The sequence below is a fragment of the Anopheles maculipalpis genome, chromosome 2RL (assembly GCF_943734695.1).
Source record: "Anopheles maculipalpis chromosome 2RL, idAnoMacuDA_375_x, whole genome shotgun sequence".
NCBI lineage: Eukaryota > Metazoa > Arthropoda > Insecta > Diptera > Culicidae > Anopheles > Anopheles maculipalpis.
This window is the reverse complement of record NC_064871.1, coordinates 20,941,443-20,965,806: the sequence shown is the minus strand read 5'-3', so window position 1 is coordinate 20,965,806 and position 24,364 is coordinate 20,941,443. Positions and strand designations below refer to the sequence as shown.

The following is a 24,364-nucleotide window of genomic DNA, read 5'->3' as shown; positions in this document are numbered from 1 at the left end:
AAATATAAAATTGTTTCGTATTGGCAATCATAAATGCTACAGTGAAGACGAATCGCGTAACGCACGCACGGCGACATTAGCCTTGGATTTGGGCATGTATTTGTACGTGCGAGCGGTACCGCGTGTGCAGCTTGCTCGGACCGGTTTTATACGAAATGATTCGTTGGGTTTATTCAACGGGAAAGAGCTACCGTACGAGGGATTACATCGATTCCGGGGGTGTAAAATCTTTCTCGCCCGTGTATCAACCAAACCATTCACATATGTCTCCGTGCCACATTCACATTATACACCGATTAAAAACAGAGTAGCCAGTGCTAAATTGGGGTTTTGGATATGTGGATCACCATGTAGTGCGTTTTATGTAATGCTGCTGTAAGGCAAAATATAAACTGCTCATAAAATTTTCCCATTTAATTTGGATTAAACAAATGCATCATCAACCGAGCACACCCGGGATATGGTGCCCTTTCACGGCTCGGAGAAGGAAATGTCTCCCAGCTAAGATGAAAGTAGTATATTACTTTTAAGTTTATTGTAGGCCGTCTTTCATGAATAAAAAAAATGCATCACAAGACAAGAGCACGATAAGTAATTGTGTTGTGCGTGTTAGAAACATTGATAAACAAACCCCTTCTAGGCTTCTTTTGCTCATGTTTCTTTGTCACCCACTAGCGACCAAATACAAGCATATCCCATAGATTGTTTCACAGCACCATCGCGCGGAGCAGCATACAATAATAATTACAGTAATTTACCACATCGTATAAACAGAGCTAAACTGCGTAACAGTATATGGCATATGATTTTGTATGCGACCATTAATTTTCCGACCGACTATACACGGTCAGGACGATGAATATCCTTGGGTAGAGCCAGCACAGCAATTGCGCCTGACAGCAGTAGGAAAATTAAATATTTTCATGAGAGGAAGACGCTGCTTCTAGCACCGAACGTGAAGGCTGCATATGCACGGGAGCTTTTTAAGGGACACACACTCACACACACACAGTTATGTACAACATTCGCACAAGGTACTCGACGAAGAAGACAACGAACTCACTGAGGTGCAAAGAAAGAGATTTCGATCCAGTTTTTGGGATACAATTTCACTTCCTTAACGATACGTTATCCGTGTTATCTGCATAAACGCTTGCTTCTGCATACCTTTGCGAACGAATTGCACCTGTTTGGCAAGGTATTTTCGCCGAAAAACGTAACACTTTGGACGCGTAAAATGTTGAGAAACTCTTTCAACTTTCGATAAAGCTTCTGCTTTGACGTTTTGTTGTTCAAGAACATCGCAAAGCTCCCAATGCTGCACAGTGCCATCGGGACAGAACATGACGGTTGACAGCAAAACACCGCGAATGGAATGGAATGTGGGAACGTGCTGTGATTTTTTTGTGCTCAAAGTTTGAATGAAAAATAAATTGTTTCTCTTAGTAGTGCAATTTATTGTAGATTTAAATGTGTGGACAAAATTAGTAACGTTTTGAAAAATATACTTAGTAAATATATAAGCAAATGCCTTCCTAATATGAAAACTTGAAAAATGTGAACATTAACAATCAACGTGCTTTTCATAAATTTATCATTTTCTTATCGAAAACGTACGTAATGAAAAACAAAAACTTTTTACCAACCCGTAAATCAATTATTTTTCAACAAACAGTTTGTGCTGCATTTCGGGCCAGCTAACTGTCAAGGTGGCGATTTGCTGCGTGCGTGAAAAACCAATCCCTCCATGCACCGACCCAGTCTAGACGCACACACTCCGGATCCGAGTTTGATCGTTTGACAGTTGTCTGTTTTTTTTCTCTCTTGCCTCTTGCCCAGCCGCGTTCCGGATTCCTGTTTTGTGCGGTTCTTGTGTTAGTACGAATGGAAAAACACACAGGGGAAAAATGGCTGATGCGAAAAGATCAACAATAACGGCGAACAATAGCAGTGGCAGCGGTGGCGGTAGCAGCAGTAGCAACAGTGCCACCACCAGCAAATCTCGCAAGTCCAAAAACGATCTGATTCGCAGCCTCGTCGGAACGTATCTGAAGGCGCGCAACTACAGTGTAAGTGTAACGTCAGGGGTTGCGGTGTACGGTCCGTATCTTCCGTGATACATCTGCTGTGCCTAGCAAAGAAACCGCGCTTCGTTCGATCCGCTTTTCCTCGCTGACCGATTAAGAAAGAATGGTGTGGTGTGTGTGTGCCTGTGTTGCTCCAGTGAAGGGTATAGCTCACAAGCCTAACCCTACAAACCCCAGCGATGACAACAAGCCATCGGCGTTAGTGGCAAAAATTCCCGGCATTATGTGCCGAAAGCAATCTTTGCTCCAGAAAACCCCCCTTTGCGTTCTTTTTCTGACTGATTTTCGTTCTACCATTGCCAGGTTACCGACCGTTACCGGAAATCGGATCTCATCCTCACGCAATCAACTGAGCAAATTGTGATGAACACTGCCATCAAAAACGACACATCGATGGTGAACAGTTTTCTGTACTCCAACATCTGCCTAAACTCAAACCTAGCCCAAGTTGATCAACATTTTGCCAAGTGCGTCTACAGAGCATCGCGCGTTGCCTTGCCACTATCATTAATCATACTTCGTTTTTTTCCTCCCCGGCGCCCATAGATTTGCAAAGTTTGTACGAAACCAACCGGAACCGATTCGTACGGAATTGAACGAGATTATCCCACCGCTGCTATGCCACCTGTACATTGAGATGCTGAAGGGACGCGATTGGCGGCCGGCGATCGAATTCCTACGTAAACATGCACCGCTGGTGGGTAAGGTGGAACCGACTCCACCCGGACATCTGAACCAGCAGAAAATAAACGGCACCATTGACAGTTTGCCGCTAGGGGCGGACATGAGTTCGACGGTCGCGCATAGCTCTGCCATCGTTTTTACCCCCGGACGAACTTCCGATTCGGCTCGTATTGAAACGTATCGCAGATTAATCCATAAGCTGTCGCAAATTGGCCGGTTTCAGGATTGCGAAAGTGAACCACTATTCGTGCAGTTCCGGTCCTGCCAAACGCAGCTACGTTTTCGGTCGGCAACCATCGCTGCCATGCGCCAATATTTAGCAAAACATGGCCATTCGTTAATTCTGCAAACGTTGCGCACGTGGTTCTACTTCGACACGACCGATGATAAGAATTTGGAGGATTTTCAACCGGATAGTTCAATCGGTGAACAGTTCGACCCGATTGGCCGGTCACAACCTACGGTTCGATCAAACTCTAACGGACAACTAAACGGAAGCAGCATGGCGATGGAGGTGGACGAAGGGATGGAAGACGTTGCTAGGCAACCGGTACCGCCGGAGTATGATTTCACTGAACATACAGAGCGTGAGAATGAACGCTATCTATTGCTGAATGGCTTTAATGCACGGTATTTGCGCCACAAAATGCTCGATGCAGAGAACGGAACATCGTCGAACGATCGGCTCGGTTCGGTGCTCTTGGGTGACGGCGAAGATGAGGAGGAGGATGAGTACGGGAATTGTATAAAAAATCCGCAAGCTTCCCATAGCGGAATTTCGGAACAGCATCAGCCAGCAAACGAACCGCTCACCGGTAGTATCGGTATGGATGGAATGTTCTCGCGAATGGACAGCCAGGAACGGTTGCGGCGGTTAAAAGAAAGCGCCGAGAAGCTGTCCATCTATCAGCGGCCACTGTGTGTGTACAGTTTAGAAAACGTTGGTCAGCAGCTGACGAGTATGGCGATCGATCCCGGATGCTGCCATGTGGCAAGCGGTTTCGAGGACTCAACCATTATGCTATGGTCGACGAACCGCAGCACCCAGATGGGCCGAAAACCGTTCGCTAGCTTTCGCGATCGGCAGTGCTGCTGGAATGTGACCACCTGTGATAGTAGATTTAGTGAATCGGACGATTCCGATGGCGATGAGTATGGGGAGGATGTTGTTAGGGGAGACGATTCGGAGTGTCGGATAGGATCGAGCGAGGATAGACACCGCGACGGAACGTCCCTGCTGGACGATGGTATAGATAGTATGTTCGACTTGCGCGGATCAGCAAACATCGAACGGATGAACCGGTTACTTCCGCCACATAAGCGGCGCCTTACCAAACGGGAACGGTGGAAGCAGTTTCTCGAAAATCGGTCCTTGGAAAACACTTTGTATGTAGCAACTCATTAGTGCACTTAAACCGGCAATCTTTCAATGATCTTCCTTTTACATTATCTCTTTTTCAGCTCTGAAACCGGTGGATTATCTTTACGCGGACACGGTAATGCCGTGACGGATTTGCTCTTCTCCGAATATAGTCCGCTGCTGGTAAGCGTTTCACGAGACTGTACCATGCGTGCCTGGATGGGCAGTGACTACACGTGTCGGGCAATCTATCGCGGCCACAATCATCCCATCTGGTGTGTGGCGGAAAGTCCTACTGGGCTGTACTTTGCGACGGGATCGCGTGACACAACCGCACGCCTCTGGTCAACCGATCGTCGGTTTCCGTTGCAGATGTATGTAGGCCACACGCAGGACGTCGACACGATAGCGTTCCATCCGAATGGGAACTATTTGGCTACCGGATCTACCGACCTGTCCGTGCGTCTTTGGTGCGTTACCACCGGGAAGTTGCTGCGTATCTTTACCGACTGTCGGCAACCGGTGCAGAGGATATGTTTTAGCCCGGATGGAAAATATCTTGCCGCGGGAGGTAAGCTAGCTCACCTTAATCGTTGACCGTTTATGGTTAATCGTGCTATTTGCTTATACCTTGCAGGAGAAGAGAATCGTGTGCGCATTTTCGATCTAACAGCCGGATCGCAGCTAACCGAGCTGAAAGATCACACAGCGGCCATTACGTGCATCACGTGGAGCAAAGACAGCAGCCATTTCGTGTCGTCCTGTGCGGACGGCACGATACGAATCTGGGACGCCAAACGAATGTTACTTCCTTCTTCCTCATCGTCGGGCGGCTCTTCCACCTTCTCGTCGTCCAACTTGGCGGTAACGCCAACGCGCGATCTTTCGTCCACACCGGGACGGAGCAACAGCTTCGCACCACTCAACAATGGCACCTGCAATCCAAAGATGAACATCACAGCCAACCCACAGGCCCAACAAGCGGCTGGGTGTGGAAGGAGTGTTGGTGGTACAGGATTGGGACCGTCACATCATCATCATCCACAGCACAGTGCCGGTGATGTGGCGGCAACTATCACTACCACCACCAATACACCGCCGAGGTCGGGTTCCGGTACCGCCAATAGCAATAGCAATCTCCTGCTCGCATACTCAACCGGTTGTCGGCGAATTTATCGACTGCACTATAATAAGCTTAGCGGTGGATTAGCGTGTTTAGGAAGTAGTTAATGACAAAAAAAGGAAGATTAGTGAGGGATACGAGAGAGAGAGAGAGACAGAGAGAGAGAAAAGAAAACCTGGAATAAGTATTATTTATTGAAACTCAGTCCTCCAAAACGAGAAGCAAACCATAACTTCGAATGCAATATCTGGACCACTGTGGACTGCATGTTGATAGGAGGTATCGGTCTGTCTGCTAAGGTGTGTGGACTGTGAAAAGAAGCGAAACACGACAAAAAAGCAGTGCATTGGTCGCACTTCACCGCACAAACACACCCCCCCCCCCTTTGTGTGTGTGTATGTCCGTGTGATTATCGTCGAGTCGTAGTAGAATTTTGAATGAAATTAAACAAATAAACAACTAGCAACTAAGGAACGAATTGTCAAAATGTCAGAAAGGAAGTGTGCAATTTTATTTCACATGAGAAAACTCTATATTTCAGTAATGTCCATTGGAAAACGGCATTCACATCCGAGCCTTCTAAAATGAAGCACATGCTTAAATGCGATACTGTAGCGATAAAACAACCAATATGCAAAACAACGGCGAACCCTGCAATGCGGCATCACCACGATGACACGCACACACACACGAACCAAAGGTCCAATTTTACACAGCGCTTTCTGCACTCTCGTTACGGTACACGGTGTCGGTCGGGGTCTGGTCTGCTGGTTCTCTGTGTACTCGGCTCGGCAGCTGCGTTTCGAGACTACTGCGTTCGCAAAAAGGATGGTGAAAAATTAGTTCAAGTGCAACATAGTCTTTTCGTGACGCAGGTAAAGGAGCCTCCTTGCTCTTGTTATCTGTCACATCCTGTTGCTGTGTCAGGTTTGCGGGTGCGAGTGTATGTACGTGTGATTAGCGGAAGATGAAAGTCATTGACAAACAGTGCTGGTGGTGCCGAAGGTGTCGCTTGTGCTGCCGCTGCGATACAACCCCGTAATAGAGGGGACACAAACGCACAATCGGAGTACCGTCTGACCGTAGCGGCGTAGTTGAAATGCGTAACAACATACGGTCGACAGTGCCAGCAGCACCACCACTAACCGGAAGCATACAGTGAGGATGGAATAGGCAAAGGAACCACTGCTTTTGCAAGGTCGTTGTCGGTCAAATTGTGAAATTCCCACATTGTCTGGTTAATAACGTTGACAGGTTGGCGGAGAAAGTGAGGAGCGAAAGAGAGAATGTGTGTGTATGTGCGTGAATGTGTGTATACTATGTGTCGGGTGCAGTTCTCGGCCCTCGCGTAGGAAGTGCAACAGTGTAAACGGAAAGGGAATGAAGTGCGCGGTGCAGCAAGATGAGAAATGTCAAACAAGGCCACCGAAACCACGGTCCACTTGGATAATCAAAACAATCGCCACAAAGTTGAACGCATTTTCTGAAGAAAAGTACATTCGGAAGGTATTGTTGGTTTTCCGTGACTTCGCAAGGTGGTAGAAGAAGCAAAAAGGTGAATATGTTATTTTCGATGTTATTGTATGTTTTTGCACCAGAAACCATTGAGGTGCGAATTTAAAACCACTATTGTGTTTGTGTTTGTGTAAGTTTGTATAAGAGCAAACGTGTGTTTGTGTGTTACATTATTGTTGTGATTTTGTGGCCCGAGTGCACCCGGGATGTGTGCGGATATTGTGGAGGATAACAGCAACTAAGGTCAGCACCGTGTGCCCCAACAGCAACTGCTATGGGAGACAGCAGCGGTCCACACCGTTTCACGAACTATTTGCAACCAGCCAATCAGCAGCAAACCACTCCGAATATGATCGTACAGCAGCACCGTCACTTTCAGCACCAGTGCCGTATATGTGGAGTAAATGAAGGGCTTCGACGGTGCAGCCGATGCCAGATTGCGTACTACTGTTCGGTCGACCATCAGCGGATAGACTGGAAGGTGCACAAAACCGAGTGCCGCTCTATACAGTTGCCACCACAGCAGCAAACGTCCACAATGGTCGCCGCTGCATCGATGCAGCTCCAACAACAGAATCGGCAAACACTCAGTGCACTATATCCGACCGTTGCAAGCGATGGACAGCAGCTGGGAAATGTGTTCATGCCATCTGCCGCCGTCTCAACCGAAGGCAGTAGCAGTTTTTGTGTACGTGCAGAAATGCCACTTCCGAACTGCAGCACCAACACCATCAACGGTGGGTTTGTTTCACAGGCAGCAAATGTAAACATCGCTGCACACCCTTCACTAACACAGCCGTTCGCAGATCAGAATGCGTCTTCTGCTATCGGAACAGTCGTTACCCACCAGCCTACCGCGACCTCCGTTGCTGTTCCGATGTACAACGGCGGGGAGTCCACGGGAGCGACGACGTGCGCGCGAACGCAGCAACCGATGATAGCCTCCGATGGCAGCGACAGTGGCGACGAGTTTCTGAACGAGCTCGCAGTTTCAAAGTTGTTTCCGATCGATGCGCTCGCGTCTGCCGAGGAGCTCGCCGATCTAGACCAGCTCGACGTGGATCATATACTGAACGAGAACAATTTTCTCAACAATATTAACAATCTGAACGTGTTTGACGGTACCGAACAGCAGCAACAGCCGGAACAGTTTATCGAGTCGGATTTTGTAATCACCGAAAACGTACAGCAGACAACAGACAACAACAATCGATTCGATATCGATCTTAGCGGTTCGGACGCGTTGTTCCTGAACAATAATTATAACTTTGTTCTTAACAATCCCGCCGTAGTACCCGGTGGTGACGGTTGCGAAAGTAACCCCGACCAACCAGCAGTGGTAGTGCTCGATCAAAGTAATCCGTCATCGTACGCGGGAAGAACGGCGAAAATGCAGCTAGCCCAATCGGGTGGTAGTGTGATGTTGCTACAGCAACCGCAGCAGCATCAACAAAAGCAGCAGCTTGATCAACGTGCATCATCCAAAGCGCAGCAGCACCAGCAGCAACAATTGGCCGCACTGATCCGGCAGGCCAGCAGTGCGGTAGTGGATGGACCAACGTTAGCGAAAGTCGATCAACTGAAGCAGGACATACGTAAGGGAAGGACTCCCCAAGTTTCGAATTTTAGTGCAACCAGCAATGGAAAGTCCGCTTCCGATTCTCCGGGTGTTGTATCGACTGTGAGTAGTGGTGATGCTGTGTCGCATCCTGCCGCTAGTGAGGGTGGCGGTGTTGCTGCCGAAGTGTATGAGTTGGACTGTGAAAATTTAGACGAAGCCTGCCGCAGTTTGATACGCGATATGAATGAGTACGGGGTGTGTGTGTTGGACAATTTTCTTGGCCAAGAACGGGGCCTGCAGGTGCTGGACGAGGTTACCGGAATGTATTCGTCCGGGGTGTTTAAGGTAAGCAAGTTGTGTGCTTTGTGGCAATGAGGGCGCTACTTAAGCAAGAAATATTCTTACACCTAATGAGCTTGAGGCAAAAGGAAAACAAATTCCAGGTCTGCCCTCCACATACGAAATTAATGTCCAATGTATAATGTCTCGGATACAAAGATAATTTATTCTCAGTAGAACCCGCGATTATCATCAGAGTTTTTGTAACTCCTTTACACGGCTTTTAAACCAGACGCACTTGCCGCAACTTCATCAAAAAGTGCGCTTCGTATAATTTTTGCAACATATATAAGACGGACCCTGTCTAGCACTGTGGATAAAGAGTTGTCTGTATGTGCCCAGTGTTTTGCTTATCTTATCTATCGCTTAATGCTACTTTGCCGATTCGGTTTCCTTTGCTTCATTTCGCGGGTTTTGTCGTACAAATGTACAAAAATCAATTTGGTTACTGCATGGGTAACCGTGGTAGAAATGCAGTTCAGTTTTTGGGAGGGAAAACCCGATAAGGGTGATCTAATGGAACAGTCATTTTCTTATAACGTTTCTTTAAAACCCCTTTACTGACTTACAGGATGGGCAGCTAGTTTCGAACCGCGTTGGAAACAATCTGCGCCACATACGGGGAGATAAAATTACCTGGATCGGTGGAAAGGAACCCGGTTGCAGCAGCATCGGATACCTTATCAATCGTGTAAGTATAATCAGCATCCGTTTAATTACAATGGTGTCCCTTTCAACATGGAGCTAATCCCCTTCTTACGGCTTCATCCGCAGGTTGATGCAGTTATTACCAATTGCAAGCGGATGGAGAACAATGGCAAACTTGGCCGGTATAATATCAAAGAGCGAACAAAGGTACGTTCCCATCTTCTAAACTTCGACTCGAAAAAAAAAATCGTTCAATTTGGCAGGCGTACTCACTAGCGTACAAGCACGTGCAGCCGTACATGCGCGCGTTCCAGTTGCTACGACGAAATCTTTTTAAATTTGAATGTCGCGCAACATGCTGCCAAATGCGTACGTGAGCTCGCACGTGCACGTTGTTTAGCCTTCTCTTGCCGCTCGTGCTATCTCTGTTTCGCTACGCACCTTTCTTCACCCTCGAAATAACCTTTCCGAGCTCGCTTTTGCTTGCTCTGTTACCCTTGGTCATTGTTTCCCCGTTGGCCGAGGTTATGGTATCCACAACTGTTGACGGTCTCATCATCCTATCATCAGTTCCATTTCCTATTTGCCTTGCTGAGGCAATTGTGCGTGCCCGTTTGTCTGCATGGTTGTAGCGTTCCTGTTATGCGTGTGCGGAAAGCTCCTGCTCCGAATCATCTTGCGATGCCGAACATCTGTTTGGGAACAGCATTTGCTTTGATTGGGTTTGTATACTGTTCCTTCTTGATTCCTTCATTCCCAAACATGCGCCGGCTCGCTATGGCTTTGTGGGAGAGGTTCAATGAAAGACCTTGAGTGTAATATCCCTTTCCCGCATTCGAACGGATGAGATGGATGCGTATGGCCGGATGGTCACGTAGCTTCCACCCGGCTTATAACCTCGTTCAGGGCCATATCCGGGAGAAGAAGAGGGCTGCACTTTCACACTTGCGCAGCCGAATGATGACAATCATTGAATGCAACCAGGACAGAATCTTATCTTGCCACGTTTCTTCGGGACACACGGCTAAGGTGGATATTTGTTCCCAGTACGGTGGATGGTGCTGCAGGAGGCAAGGCGTTTTGCGCGACAATTATATGTGCCATCCAATCCATCCTTTTTACATCGTCGTATTTGTAAACAGTGGCTGTTTGATCGGCGTAAACAGTGGATCAGTTCTACGAATCTAAAAACCTGCTGTTTCTGATGCTTTTAACCCGGTCACTTATGTCATGCCGGTGGTAATATCACTCCAACACGTTTGTTTGTTCAATGTATTAATTTTATCTACTTATTACTATTTACAACTATCCACATCCCCCTTGCTAACCCATTACATTCCTGGAACTATGTGCATCTGGAGAACGTCGGCAATGCGTCAAAACTCATTCTCCACCTCTCTATATAATGGCGTCTTAATATTGGTCCGATGAAATCATCTTCCAACAGTCATAGGAAGAGAACCGGTGGTGTTGTGTAGGATCTTTATTTGTTTTGCTTTTGCAATCTTGAACCTCACTCTTACCCAAAACAAACCAAAATCAAAACCATCAAATTCCCATAATCAACGAAACGTGATTGATGACACACCAGAGACATCCCGCCGAATCGCGATTACCTGGTGGCTTCCTGCTGCTTCCCGTTGCGTGTATATCGATGCATGGTTTTATTTTTTTTTTTTTCGTTGATTCGATCTAAATGGTTTTGTCATGGTTGTCCGGGAAGGGTAAGGGAACACATTTGGCTTTCTTCGTTGGTTGGAACGCGAACGGATGATAAGATCGTGGATGATGAGGTACCCTTTCATCGATCGCTTTTATCTTAATATCGGGTATTAACGGATTGGCGAGATATACAGTAAGAAAGCCTAGACTTGCTGGTGTACGCGTTGTCATTTTTGTTTGTTAAGCATTGAAGATAATTGGTTCAAGGACGTAATTTTGACTTGGATTATTCGTAGTTGGATCTGTATCCCTATTTCACTACATCCTATCCCTTGTTCCTCAAGACGTTCGTTGAAATGACTAGCTAAATCAATCCAACTTTTTCTTTTATAATACGAATTATAATATCATCCTAACCGTCATCTAGGATCCAGAAGATACTAATGCACGATTATAGTGTCTTATGTATGTTTCAAGAAGTCCACAATATTCATCGTTCGATGCTTTACGGATTTAATGTATCAACATTCAACGAGCAGATATAATCCTTTTTTATACGGCACCATAATCGAGCTTGATAGTGTTAGTCCAGCTGTATAATTGTGTGATTTTGTTGATTATTACATTACCATGGTCCTTCAGTCGCAATTAAACCGACTCTAACTAGCTATACCACCTAGTGTATCACACTTATGTATTAGTCATTCATTCACAAACAATGTGTGCAGCTTATCTCTTCTGTTTGTTGCATTCCTTACGAAGTTATTATTGGTTAGGAGTACGATACTCGTCGAATGATGATGGCTTATGTACTTGCTTGCACATCAAGTTCAAAAACGGCTTATGATGCATTGCTGTGACCTAAAATAATTGCAAGACCTTGGACTTGTGGCGTGTGTGATTTCAAGATTGGAGTCGCCTATATCCTTCACTTTGACGGGATATCCTTAATTCGTGATAAATTTTCAACTTTGGTAATGGACACACCCTGTGGATTTGCTGCTAGTTGGATCGATCTATGGATACGATCGGATTGCCAACTGATTTCTTTGTATTACCGCACTTAAGTTACGCTATCAGGGAAGGGCATTATAGCTGATTGTTCAATCAATTTTCTCGCTCTCTCGCTCTCGCTTTTCACCGATAATGGTTTTGTTGAACCCTTACCTATCGGATAACGCGCTACTCCTTCGCGGTGCGCACAGCTCTGATAATGACATCCAGGTGTAGTACAACCGCCGACCACAACCGACACACAAATACTACGCTAGGCGCGCGCGCACTCTGGTCGACCATCGTCACGAAAGCTTGTCCGGGACAGTCGGATGTCGGCCGGTCGGGGGAAGCAAAATATTTGCGCAACGGGTATATGTGTGTAAACGCGTGCGCACAGTTTTAACTCGCCTTTGACCGACCTACCGTACCCGGGGCCGAGGTGTTTGTCACGTACGCCAATCCAGGGATGATGATGGGTACCCGAATTTCGGTACGAAAGGGAAAGCTTATGAGCGAGGACAGGCTTTTGGGGAAAGCATAAGGTGATTTTGTTTCTGCTGTGATAAGAAAAGCATTTTGAGATTAGCTTTTTTATCCCATATATCTATAAAAAAAATTAATTAAGCGTAGGACACATTTTACTGCTCGAGCTGAGTTGTATAAGAAAGATAGTAAAGTGTGTTTCTATTCCGTATGACTATTAAACGCAAAACTTCGAATGATAGAACGGAAAAACATACCGACACTGATAGCACTTATCAAAACGCGATAGGCGTTTTGATTGCGAAAAGGATTTAATTGTTTTATTTCGACCTTTGTTGACGAGATTGATGCCTTTTGACTTGTTCTTCTCAACCAGCATATAACGATAAATCATTTCATGTATGTATAATTCTTCTATGCTTCTTTTAGGCTATGGTCGCCTGCTATCCTGGGTCTGGATCGCATTACGTGAAGCACGTCGACAATCCCAACAGTGACGGACGCTGTATTACCGCCATCTACTATCTCAATCTCGATTGGGACGTACGGGAAAGCGGTGGTTTGCTCAGGTATGTCGCACTTAAATCTTTCCTGATGATGAACCATTTTGCATACACAGCCACATCGGTTCCTCTAACACCTTTTCCAACGTTTTTTTTTTTTATTATTGTAGAATTTTCCCGGAAGGATGTAACGACCGTGTGGCCGACATTGAACCAATCTTTGACCGCATCCTGTTCTTCTGGTCGGATCGGCGAAACCCGCACGAAGTTCAGCCAGCTCATCGCACCCGGTACGCCATAACGCTTTGGTATCTGGATGCGGAGGAAAGGGAATCGGCCCGGTTGCGATACCAGCAGGACTGTGAGAAACGATTAAAGGCTTAGGAAGTCAGTCCCGTTCACGGCAGTAAGTCGCGGTAAAGCGTAACGTGAGAGAATTGAGAGAGAATGCTCGTGATCGTACCAAATCGAATAATTTATTAGCAAAATTGTTATTCAAATGTGATATAACTATTATAGAATTGCGTGTGTGTGTGTGTGCTGTGTGCGAGTGTTTGTATGTGTATGAAAGAGTAATGCACGCATAATTGCGTTCTAAATGGGCAATTGTGTGCATGTGTGATAGCGTTTGCCTAAGCCAGTATATTCAAATGAAGGAATGGGAATGTAAGATAGACAACGAAGAACACGGAATTGATCAGAAATGGGATTCCATGGACGATCCTCTGTAATCTGTGTAATTAACGTAAGTAGGACAGAGAACAAATTGAAAATAAAAAAACGGAGCTAAAATGCTCGGAGCAAGCTAGAGAGAGGGTGATAGCGAAAGCAAGAAAGGTTTGCAGATTTGTTGATCGGTTTCATTATTAGCTAGCAAATTGTGGGCAAATTCTCATTTGTTTGCTAATAAAGGGAAAAGTAAAGACTACAATATACAATCTCCCTACCGGGAGACAGCAGGACATTATTGAGGCAAAGCATGGAGTGGTTTGCTCGTGCTGTAATTTAACTTATATTGGAAGTATAGACAAACAGCGATAGCGAAAGCTGATCAAAGAGTCACGTCCTAGGAATAGCTAGGACGGAATGAAGTGAAGAGGAACGAATGGAATGGTTAGAAAGTCCTCCTGTGCGTGCGCGCGTGTGTGTAGTAATTTTGTATATGCTATACAATATTAGATAGCTTGCGAAAACAAAATACACGGTGTTTGTGCTTTATTTTGTTTTCGAAAGGTGTACCTGTTTACCGTTATCTCATCGAAAACTCGTGCTGGGGCTTTTTTCGGTAGAAGTTGATGCTGGTTTGTATCGTTTTAGATTCAGTAGAGGGCGGCTGCCAGGAGCCTTTTTCCAGGTTGTTTGCACCATTTAAATGGCTTTTGCTACTGAAAAAACCTTAAAATAAGTTTGGTCGTCCAACTCACTTCTACTGGGAAACTTCATCATCCAAGGGGAGACCCCTTGAACTACCAGGAAATTTCTATCTAGCTAATGGTTTCATCGTCTGAGACTCATTTACCAAGGCTCATCCTTTTCCAAGCCTCTCTTACCAGTAGATTCCATCATTGAAGGTTGCTATTCTAATAAGGGACCTTATCATGAAAGTGTTCCTGGTGTTTACAAGACGGACAAGGTTCTTATAATTCTTTTCAAAGCGTTATCCTCATTTTAATTATTTTAATCATGGCAAGAATGTCATCATTGTTTGTCAAAAACAAACACGAACAATATAATTCTAAAACGATATGTCTTTCTATATCAGTTTGGCGCTGTTTTCCTTGATTTTAACGTGTTAAAAATATTTGCAAATACTGTTGTGTGTGTGTCCGTTCTTATGCTACCCTCGGTTCCATTCGTATCCAGAAACCATCCCGTGCTTCCAGTGAGGAGGCGGATTCGATTAGTTTCAACGGTTCGGGTGTGCGTTCCCCAGGTTGCAGTGAGTATCTTTGCACCAGTGCCACCAGCGTAACCTTTACAACTAGCCGAACAAACTCCTGCCCCAAACAGCCTCGACCAATGCCGAACGGAATGAATGTATTGCTGTGTGGCACGTTTATCAGCTGCCCATCTGCGAACCGTTCCGGGCAGAATTGTTCCGGCTGTGGAAAGTAGTCCCCATTTCGATGTAAGGCCCACACCGAAAGGTAAAGTTTGTCACCTACCTTAAGTGGGATCGAAGCACGATCTCCATTTTCGGTTGCCGGAATGATGAATGGTTTGGTACACTCGCGAACAAGCAGTGGATGTGGTGGCCATTTGCGAAGCGTTTCTTGTACGATCGCGTCTAGGTAGGGTAGCGATCGGATACGCTCGTACGGTGGTACAGCGGAGGAACTATTTGCCAATTCATTGGAGGTCAACTCGTCGTACAGTTTCCGCTGTACCTGTGGGTTTTGAGCTAGCTCGTAGACTGCAAACGACAATAGATTAAGGGTCGGTTCGAAGCCCTTCGTAAAAAAGGTGGCACATTGAGCAGTCAGCTGTTCGTCTGTTAGCTGGTGGGAAGTTTTCAATTTGTCATTAGCTTGTTTAAGGAAGTGTCCGATTGATTTTTCGCTTGAGTTGGAAGCGGTGGCTTGGAACTGCTTAACAAGATACTCAATCTCCTGCCGATCGGTGAACTGTACGCCGATACTGCGCATAAGTCCAGGTGCTAGGTAGAAGGCCATCGTTTTTATCACTTGCACCGGATTGGTTCCGTACGCCAACCCGCTTGCTACGGCACAGAATCGATCCGTATCGTCTTGGAATGTGTTGAGTTGCTTTCCGAATGCTATGCCGGCAAACATGTTTAGTGTGTGCTTCAGAAAGATGGCCTTCATTTCTAGCTCCAGCTCAACGCGTGATGCTATAAAATCGACCAAATCGGTACAACACCGGTGCGAAGTTTTATCCATCGTCGACAGATTAGATGGAGCGTGAAAAACAGGTGTTAGAAGGGAGGCTAGCTTCATTGCTTTCTCAGCCCCCTTCACGAGATGTAGCTGACCGCCAAGAAAACGATCCTTTTCTTCGTCCAGAAAATAGCCGTGACTCTCGAAATGGCTCATGTTGGGTTGCAGCAACTGGCGGATTAGTGCTGGATCGCGTACATACAAAGCCGGTGTCATGTAGTTGAAGAAACCGAACAATCTAAGCAAAAGTATTGATTTGTATAAACATGAAACGTTTCTACGATCAAATCAAAACGGGCGTCCAATCCTCTTCTCTTACCCATGGGCGGAGAACTTTCGGTAAAACTGTTCAATTTTCTCCATCGTTGTCAGCTTTCCGCTAAGCACATCGTCCAGATTACCATACAGAAAGTGTGGCTTTTCAAAGGGTACACGCAACAGTCGAAAGTAGGATCGGTGACGGGTTAGCAGCTTGTAGGTAAAGAACCCGAGCAGTGTGACGAGGATGAACGTGAACCAGTACAGATCTTCCTGATTCATTGTGGTGCGATTTGAGTGCCTGTACGTGAAGAGAAATGATTATCGTACGTTTTGCTGTAACATTTCATAGATAAAAACAGCAAATTAACCTTACCGTGGATGGAGAACGGGAAAACAGGTGTTGTTCGCGGTCAGCTGATGTCCGGCGTTCCGCTGTCATTGCTTTGATGGTAAACACAGTACTGTCCATGTTGCCAAACACTCGTATAAAACAAAATCCGAGCATGTACAAAAACTGCTCGACTCTACAAATTCATGCAGTTATTTCTAACGTCCGTTACCAAAGGAAAATCTTTCCCACGTAAAATTAGGAATTTTCTTCTTCAGATAAATCGAAACGAAACAATTCAAATACAAATCACGCTTACTTTATTTAACCCTACAAGTATCCACTATTTTACACAAACCTTACCACTGACCACTTTCTCTCTCACGCATTCTTACCGAACCAACCGGAAAACAGTTGGTGAAACTCGTTCGACGCTCGTCGCACAAAGTTTACAACCGATCGCAGCATAAATGCGCCCGGTTTCCCTTCATCATCATCCTTACCAGTCTCAGGATGGCCATCATCATCACTGTCCCGTGCTTCCCTGAGAGCCGAATGTCCCGCTGCTCCGGACACTAACCCTTGCTTCGGCGGCTGTTCCGGTAGAACAAGATTTTCGTACGAAAATTCTTCAGACTGTTGATGGCGGCGTTGAATCATGTTGGACCGTTCCCGGGATTCCCAGGACTGTGGATGAAGCAGGACGTTGCGTTTCGTACGTTTGAGGGATGGTTCGTTTGCAGCGACTACGTCACGATCATCACCATCATCAACAGTACGCGGCACATCGTCGTCATCGCTCACCTCCCGGGCATTGTTATCTTCCGCTTCCAGCTCCTCAATCGCCTCCAGCAGCAGGTCAAACATTTCGGCAAACTTTTGCTGCAACTTTGCATTGGTCCGGAAAAAGTCCTCCAACCGTTGCACTTCTTCTGACTCGATTGAAGCAGCAGGCTGCTCTGTTAGAAGCAGACCGGACGGGTGATAGGAGCGTTTGAAGCGATTCGGGCGCATCTCGGCTACTTCGGCTGAGGTGGACTCTAGTGACCAGGTGGGCTCAAGTCGTGGAACGATCTGGCGCTCCTCACTGGTCCGGGGTGCTGGTGTGAAAAGTTCAATTTCCTCGTGCGATACTGCGGGAGCCATTGTATGTTCGGTTGGCTGTTCTTGCTCACCGTACGCCGGTTGGATGTCTTCGGGAGAGTTTTCATCCAACTGTCGTTGCTGTTCGGCAACCGTTGGAGGATCGAAGCTTTTGTCCTTCATCTGTACAATTGTGAACGCTTCTTGGCTGGCTGGTTCCGTTAGTTGGTTCGCTTGCTTGTCCTCTTCTGATTGTTCTCTCCGGATGGGCATGAATCGATCGGTACGTCTCATTTCACGCACATCTTGCTCATGCTTTGAACCTCGTCGAAGTGTTCGTCGACGCACGGCACAGTCTGCCACGTGCTCCTCCTCCTCACTGGCCTCGATCGGTGTTGGTGCTCTACGTTCCCAGACCGGTGCAAATCGATGAAAATCGCGCTGGTTGATCGAGATCCGGCGACGAACGGCTGGTCTGTGCCGTGCGGATGATCCCCAGCTTCCCATACCACTACGATGGTATCCGGATGAACGCTCCTCCTGTTCCTTCTGTGGTTGTTCCATATCATCAGTCGGTACATACGTGCCACTTTCACCATCACCATTGCCTCCCTTCGAGATTACGAGGTGCACATCGCCAAGCGGAAAATCTGACCGTTGATGCAGCTCATCATCCTCCTCCTCGCTAACAGCAAAGTTCGGTGGCTCGTTAACCGCTTCCGCCAGTGATGATCGTTTCGTTTTGCGACTGGCCAGCTTAGCTGACATACGCTTCATCAGTCGCTCCTGGAACCGGCGATTGGGGTTCGGGAAGTTCGATCTCCGACCCATTAGCATATCACCCCGTTTCGCCCGTTCCCGTCGTGCCTCACGTAGTGGATGCTTCATCTTCTTCAGATTACGCTTCTCCAAACGTTTTTCCTTCTGCCGGATACGACGCTGCTGCCGTTTGTATGCTTGCGTTTGACGGGGACCTCTCGCTGTCCGCTCTGTGGTCTCCGGTGCCGATTGCGCGTCCGCGAGAACCTCCGAGAGACTTTCCGCAAGGCTATCAGCTTGTGGTGCATTAGCAAAACGGGCGAGAAAACGCTTCCGCTTTTCGTTTCGTCTTGCAGGTGGGTCGTTCGTTAGCAGCGAGCGACGCACTCGTCGCTCAACACCTTCGAGTGGGGTCTTTTCCAACAGCTCACCGATCAGATGTTCTAGCAGCAGGTCAGTGGAGGTACGATCATGCTGCGGCATCATTTCTCGGGGAAGTTTCTTACGCTGGGGGAGAATATCGTTACGACATTCGCGTATCTGGACGCCTGGGACTACGGCAAATAGGATGGATTGCGCCGGTACGTAGAAGCTAACACCGTGTGTGAGTGTGGTGACGGCACGTACCGGTTCGGGTTGAGGTTGAGACGTGGTAGGCTGCTCCAGTGGACGATTGTTCACCATCGGTTGTCCGTCCTGTACGGTCAACAGGAACAGTTCCACCGGTGAGGAGAGTGATCGGGTTAGCAGTTTAATCGTCACGTTAGTCGCTCCATCCTGATCACCGTTCACGACCACGAGCGTTAGAGAACCGGTGCGATTACGAGTACAGTAAGCATAAACCGATGTGTGGCTGCTGATGGTATCCATGCCAGAAGAAGGACTCACATTGAAGTTAACCGGAAAAACCTTGTGTCCCACGGTACGTTTGTACAGCAGGCCGATTAAATAGTTGAGCGAGTACTGCTGAATGTCGTCCCGTTGAAGTGGTTGGAATACTGCACTAATTCCACCCCGAGCAGCTTCACCGAGTGTCCGTGCGTAAACGATGCCTTCCTGGACGCATGATTTACAGCAAGTAACAGGAACTTCAGCAAGCGAATCTAATTTTGTGCGCTGTTCTTCCACAATATCAAGCCACACCGGGAGACGATGCTTCAAAAGTCCACGCAGATGAATTTCTCGTTGGATGGTGGTATAATTCCATGCTGTATGGTCGGACTGTGGTCTACGATAAGACGATAAAGCAGGGATTAGAAAATGCAGATATCGTATGCAAAATGTTTTTGAGTCAATCCTACCTAGTTATTGTGATGGCTTCCACAAGATTGTCGGCATTAGCGTGGAAGTATTGAATCTCTTCCAGTGGGACGAATTGTGGGTTCAGCTCCGATGCTACCATGGACCATTGCTGATCCGGGAACGCTTGAAGCATCGTGCGGAACGTTCGCAAATCATCCGCATACTTTGGCGCATCCTTAACGAGTCCTGTTAAACGAAAGTGAAGTTAAAGGTTTTATTCTACATGTGGACGAAACTATAGAGATCAGTTCTTACTTACCATTGCCTAACTGCCAACGGCATTTGCTGATTCCAAGCGTACTAGCGATGGTTAGAATGCGGAGTGCATTCTTCGCGTTCCATTGTGCCCCATCGATTGGATAGTCTAGTACAAACACTGGCACCAGACTAGCGCGTTTTGCCCATTCGTAGAACGCTTGCCACGCACTGGAACTTATCTGCACCAGCTCCATATCGTCCGGCTGCCCAACCACACTCTGGCCCGTTGCTGTTTGCAGATGAAGCTGCGATGAGTCAGCTATCACCTTCAGGAAGGTACCACCGAGGCTCTGCGCCATTAGGAAGCTAGTTTCACTGATCGGATTACCCTGACCGTCGAATATGTTTTGCGGTTTGGCGTAGAAACTGATAAACTCATCGGCGAGCACGTTTGCCAATCGTTTCGTATTCACACTAACGCCAAGCTGTCGGACCGGTTCACTGTCGAACGCTGAGGGCACTTCATTTTCTCCTGCTATACCACGGACACCGGGAACGAGCAGCAGAATCACCACCACCAACCAAAGGCGGTTGAACAATTGGACCTTGTTCTGTACTAGCGTCATCGCTGTTCGTTCGTTCGTTCCCGTACGGAACGTGCCAACTGCTGACCAGTAACTGTGTGGACCGAAATGCGTGATGCTACCTTCTTTTGTGCTTTTATCAATTGGAACATAGGAAGGAACTCGGGGTGAAAGGAAGTTTTGCAGGGGATAATTTCTCCAGAAGAGTCGAGCGGTACCCGCGTACTCGACTAGTAAGGTGGCGAGCAAATTTTTGACTACTGCTAGCACTATTCTTGCACTTGTTTTGTGTATGGCTTGGCAGTTCTTAGGGCAACTTCACAACACTCCGTCGACATGTTTTCGCGTAGATGGAACGGCTCTGGTCCACTATAAAAAGCTCCTCAGAAGCAGAAATTGAAAAGTGCGAACGTCAGCGAAAGCTAGAACTAACTTAACGGCATCAAATGTGTAGGAATGCAGTAGCTGATGCTACTTCTGCTTTGTTGATGTTGGCTGGCTGGTTAATATTTGAGAGTTTAAAAAGGGCAGCCCCGTTTTCGATGATTCATCAAGAACGCTCGCCACAGGTCACAATCAGCTGGCAACTTTTCAGTCAGCAAATACAAACACAAGAGAGGCATCATTTCAAACAGTGTAAAAAACGCATGAATTGCACCGAATTTTCCAATTCGCGTTTCTCCAAATTAATTCCATTAAATTTAGCGCATTACACAGCAAATTTGAGAATTTTGAACGATTTAAGAGGAAGAAGAGCGATGCTGTCTGGAATTGGAGACATTTTCGCGTGAACCGGACCTCGATCTGGAGGATGCTAGACGATACCGATTATGATACGATGGTCTACCGGAAGGTCTAAGTGAAAATAATCCATCATCCGTGTTGTCCGTTTCCGATCTACCCGAACGGTGTTCCAAACGGTTTCTATGACGACTCCGTGATCGACGCAATCGGTGCAATCGTCGAGATCGGCGCAATCTTGCGGACCCTCTATTACGACCATTCCGTCGATGTCGGTTTCGTGGTGTCCGTTCGCTGGGACTGCGCTCAACATTTGGAACTAACAGCTCTAATATCACAATTCCACTCTGTTCGGCAATTTCGGGTGTTACTTCATCGAGAACGTCTGAATCATACCAATATTCATAATCTTCAAACGATGGTTCGTCGTCTGGTGTGTCCGGTTCCTGTAGCTCTTCCGTGCTAGACGTGCGCCGGGTGACGGTTTCGTCGTCGTCAGCCTCTGCGTCTTCCGGATCTTCAAGCCATTCTATGGGCATCTGTTCTCGTATTGTAGGGGAAAATAAACATTTTAGTTGGTTGATAAAAGCTGCTTGCGAATGATTGGCCTCCTATAAATCCTTTAAACCTTTAAATCCATTTTGAAGTTTTGTTACAATTAGGTTGCACAGGGTATTATTTGCCGATACGAGTGTTTGCCGAATGGCATCGTTACACTCGCTGCATGGCTTCTTGGATTACAAATGTTGTAACTGTGGATTGTAAAAATTCAAATTGATTTGAATGTTGCACGTGCCAGTGGTGAATTATTATACACACCACTTCATTTATTCACCACGCAGGCAGAGCTGTCAGCTGCTGACGGTAAATATAGCAATTTGGAATTGCTGCTGGCAGAGACAGACGACTTAACAAAACAAGCACCATTCTTAATTGAATGAGCAATTTAGTCTGGCGCAGTTTTCGCATTCCATACCGACGATAGTTTCATTGTAACGATAATGTTTCTTTGTGCCAGAATATATGTGATAGTTTTTATACTTTTCATACACAATCATGCAGTGCAAGCGGAAAAGGCACACAGCAAGTATTCCAAGCATGCCAACGCGCTTCCCGATTCCGAAATATACGAGCCGGATTTTCGAAACATTCAGCGTCCATTCCGCATGGCAAAGCTGAACCTTGTCTGGACAAAGGCACAACATGTAAGAATTACCCCAATTTTGTCACCTTCGACCTATACATCAGGTTTTCTAACGAATGTGCTTTTCTTAGCGGCTAACCGAACCGAAACTAAAGTCACTGTACACCGAGCTAAAGCTGCACGATAAGGAAGAAATTACCTACAAGCAGCTAAAGGAGAAAGATAAGGATGGACTGAAGGAAGCGGAGCTACGCAACAAGCTGGTTACCATCATGAGCACATACGGATTGTTGGAACATTTCGACGATACGCAAGACCCGGAAAAGTACAAAATGTATAAAGCGAACGAGGGCGGCACGAAGAAAGATACCTACAAGAACAAGAGCCTGTTTAAGGACAAAAAGCTAAACAAATTATGGGATAAAGCCGAAACGGCCGGCTTCACGAAGGAAGAGTTGGATGCGCTGCGTGAAGAGTTTGATCACCATCAGGCCAAGATCGATGTGTACTACAGTTTACTCGAGCGGCTGGGTGATGATGATGAAGGGGACAATCAGGGAGAAAACGCGATAAATGAGGACGAACATGATCGATACAATGAGGTGGACCGGGCGGAAGAACCGGATCGTTCACAACCGGGTGGTGGTGGCGGTGGTGCCAACAAACAGCACGCCTATCTGCACAAATCGAACCAGCTACGGGAGAAGCATCGCGAGATACGGGACAACTTTGATCGGCTGGATCGGATCGCTTCCAAGGGACCAAACAGTCAGGATTTCGTCGAACCGAAGGTGCAGGGCCTGTGGAGGGTAGCGCTCGCGAGCGACTTCAGTGCGGATGAGCTAGCCTCGCTGAAGGTGGAACTGCTGCACTACGAAAGTCGGCTGCTGAAGTTGCGCCATATGCATGCCGAGCATGCGCTTAGCCTGGAGAAGCACAAGCAGAGCGATGCCAAGGCGGACACGCACAAGCTTATGGAGGAAAACATTAAGAAGCAAACGCGCAAGGTGGAGAAAATCCAGGAGGAGGTCGAGAGACGGATATTTAAACACTCGGAGTTGTGAGGAGGCGTCAGAGCAAAACATCCCTCAAACCTGCCCGTAGTTTTCTTTTTTTTTTCATCCATTTAATTTCCATTTCTAATTCTCGAATAGATAAGAGGCAAAAAAAGATATTTTCATATCATAAAAAAGCACAAAAATAGATAAATGGCCGTATTTAAGGTTTGATGAGTAAGAAATTTATAAGAAAATATGAAATGCAATAAATGTTTACAAAATGATGAATCGTAAGGAGATTTTTCTTTTGTCAGACGTCCAATTCCCGATCCTGGTGCTTCTACACGGCTCCAAAAACTAAATTTAAACGAATCGTAAAACTAAATCTTATTGTTGCCACAATCAAGAAACAGCCAATTATTGACGGCGAACGCATTTTACACCAGCTTTTCTAAGTCAATCCAGATTTTACAGAAACATCGAGCAAGCGGAACAAAACCTCAGAATAGGAGTTACATACATACCGATCTACCCAGAAATGAGACAGCTGATTGAATACATATGGTGGTGGCAACTTTTCCGTAAAAACATCGGTAGCGCCGAATGGAAACTGGGACTCTACAGAATTATTTTAGTCGCGGTATTCGGAATACGCATATTCATCAGGCATAGAATATTTCCAAATCTTTTGTACAACTTGTCCCTATTTGCGACGACAACGGGGGATTCAGTTTTAATCAATTCATTAATTTCACATTTTAATGAAGTTCTAAATCGTCCGTTGACTTTCTCGTTTGATAAATAGTAGCAATTCAAAGTGTGTCATCATATCAGCTCATCCTCATCTTGTGATACAGTGCCACCATCGTCACACACACACAAAAAAAGGGTCCAGGAGTTTCCTTTTTTTCTGCTTCATTACTTATAATATGTTCCGTTTTCAGTTTTTATATTGGTTACTTTCCAAATATAATATATAATTTATAGAATAATAATATATCATAATAATTAATTATTATGCAATAATCCATCATTGTTGTTCAATCATTAATCTGTAAGAGTTTTGCTTGTATCATTTTTTTTTGCTTCATGTTATTTTTTCCATTTT

The 24,364-nt window shown here is 46.2% G+C and overlaps 5 protein-coding genes across 5 annotated transcripts; 3 read left to right on the top strand and 2 right to left on the bottom strand.

The window, feature by feature from the left end:
- The first annotated feature begins 1,786 nt into the window (after positions 1 to 1,786).
- On the top strand, positions 1,787 to 5,389 carry LOC126556948 (uncharacterized). The gene is made up of 5 exons (XM_050212526.1): positions 1,787 to 2,069; positions 2,391 to 2,554; positions 2,634 to 4,157; positions 4,233 to 4,702; positions 4,769 to 5,389. Exons 1-5 carry the CDS (start codon positions 1,908 to 1,910, stop codon positions 5,359 to 5,361), a joined length of 2,913 nt encoding a protein of 970 aa, XP_050068483.1. The 5' UTR covers positions 1,787 to 1,907; the 3' UTR covers positions 5,362 to 5,389.
- A 1,618-nt stretch (positions 5,390 to 7,007) lies between these two features.
- Positions 7,008 to 13,345, top strand: LOC126557220 (uncharacterized). The gene is made up of 5 exons (XM_050212922.1): positions 7,008 to 8,675; positions 9,241 to 9,360; positions 9,444 to 9,524; positions 12,888 to 13,027; positions 13,132 to 13,345. Exons 1-5 carry the CDS (start codon positions 7,044 to 7,046, stop codon positions 13,343 to 13,345), a joined length of 2,187 nt encoding a protein of 728 aa, XP_050068879.1. The 5' UTR covers positions 7,008 to 7,043.
- Positions 13,346 to 14,782: 1,437 nt separating this feature from the next.
- LOC126557798 (cytochrome P450 9c1-like) lies at positions 14,783 to 16,410 on the bottom strand. The gene is made up of 2 exons (XM_050213681.1): positions 16,178 to 16,410; positions 14,783 to 16,096 (listed from the first exon to the last, which is right to left on the bottom strand). The coding sequence occupies exons 1-2, from the start codon at positions 16,396 to 16,398 to the stop codon at positions 14,794 to 14,796; spliced, it is 1,524 nt and encodes a 507-aa protein (XP_050069638.1). The 5' UTR covers positions 16,399 to 16,410; the 3' UTR covers positions 14,783 to 14,793.
- Positions 16,411 to 16,825: 415 nt separating this feature from the next.
- Positions 16,826 to 20,415, bottom strand: LOC126556844 (uncharacterized). Its single transcript, XM_050212373.1, has 3 exons — positions 19,851 to 20,415; positions 19,591 to 19,777; positions 16,826 to 19,517 (listed from the first exon to the last, which is right to left on the bottom strand). Exons 1-3 carry the CDS (start codon positions 20,413 to 20,415, stop codon positions 16,829 to 16,831), a joined length of 3,441 nt encoding a protein of 1,146 aa, XP_050068330.1. The 3' UTR covers positions 16,826 to 16,828.
- A 1,700-nt stretch (positions 20,416 to 22,115) lies between these two features.
- Positions 22,116 to 23,323, top strand: LOC126558322 (alpha-2-macroglobulin receptor-associated protein). Its single transcript, XM_050214317.1, has 2 exons — positions 22,116 to 22,319; positions 22,390 to 23,323. The coding sequence occupies exons 1-2, from the start codon at positions 22,116 to 22,118 to the stop codon at positions 23,320 to 23,322; spliced, it is 1,137 nt and encodes a 378-aa protein (XP_050070274.1). The 3' UTR covers position 23,323.
- Positions 23,324 to 24,364: the final 1,041 nt, after the last annotated feature.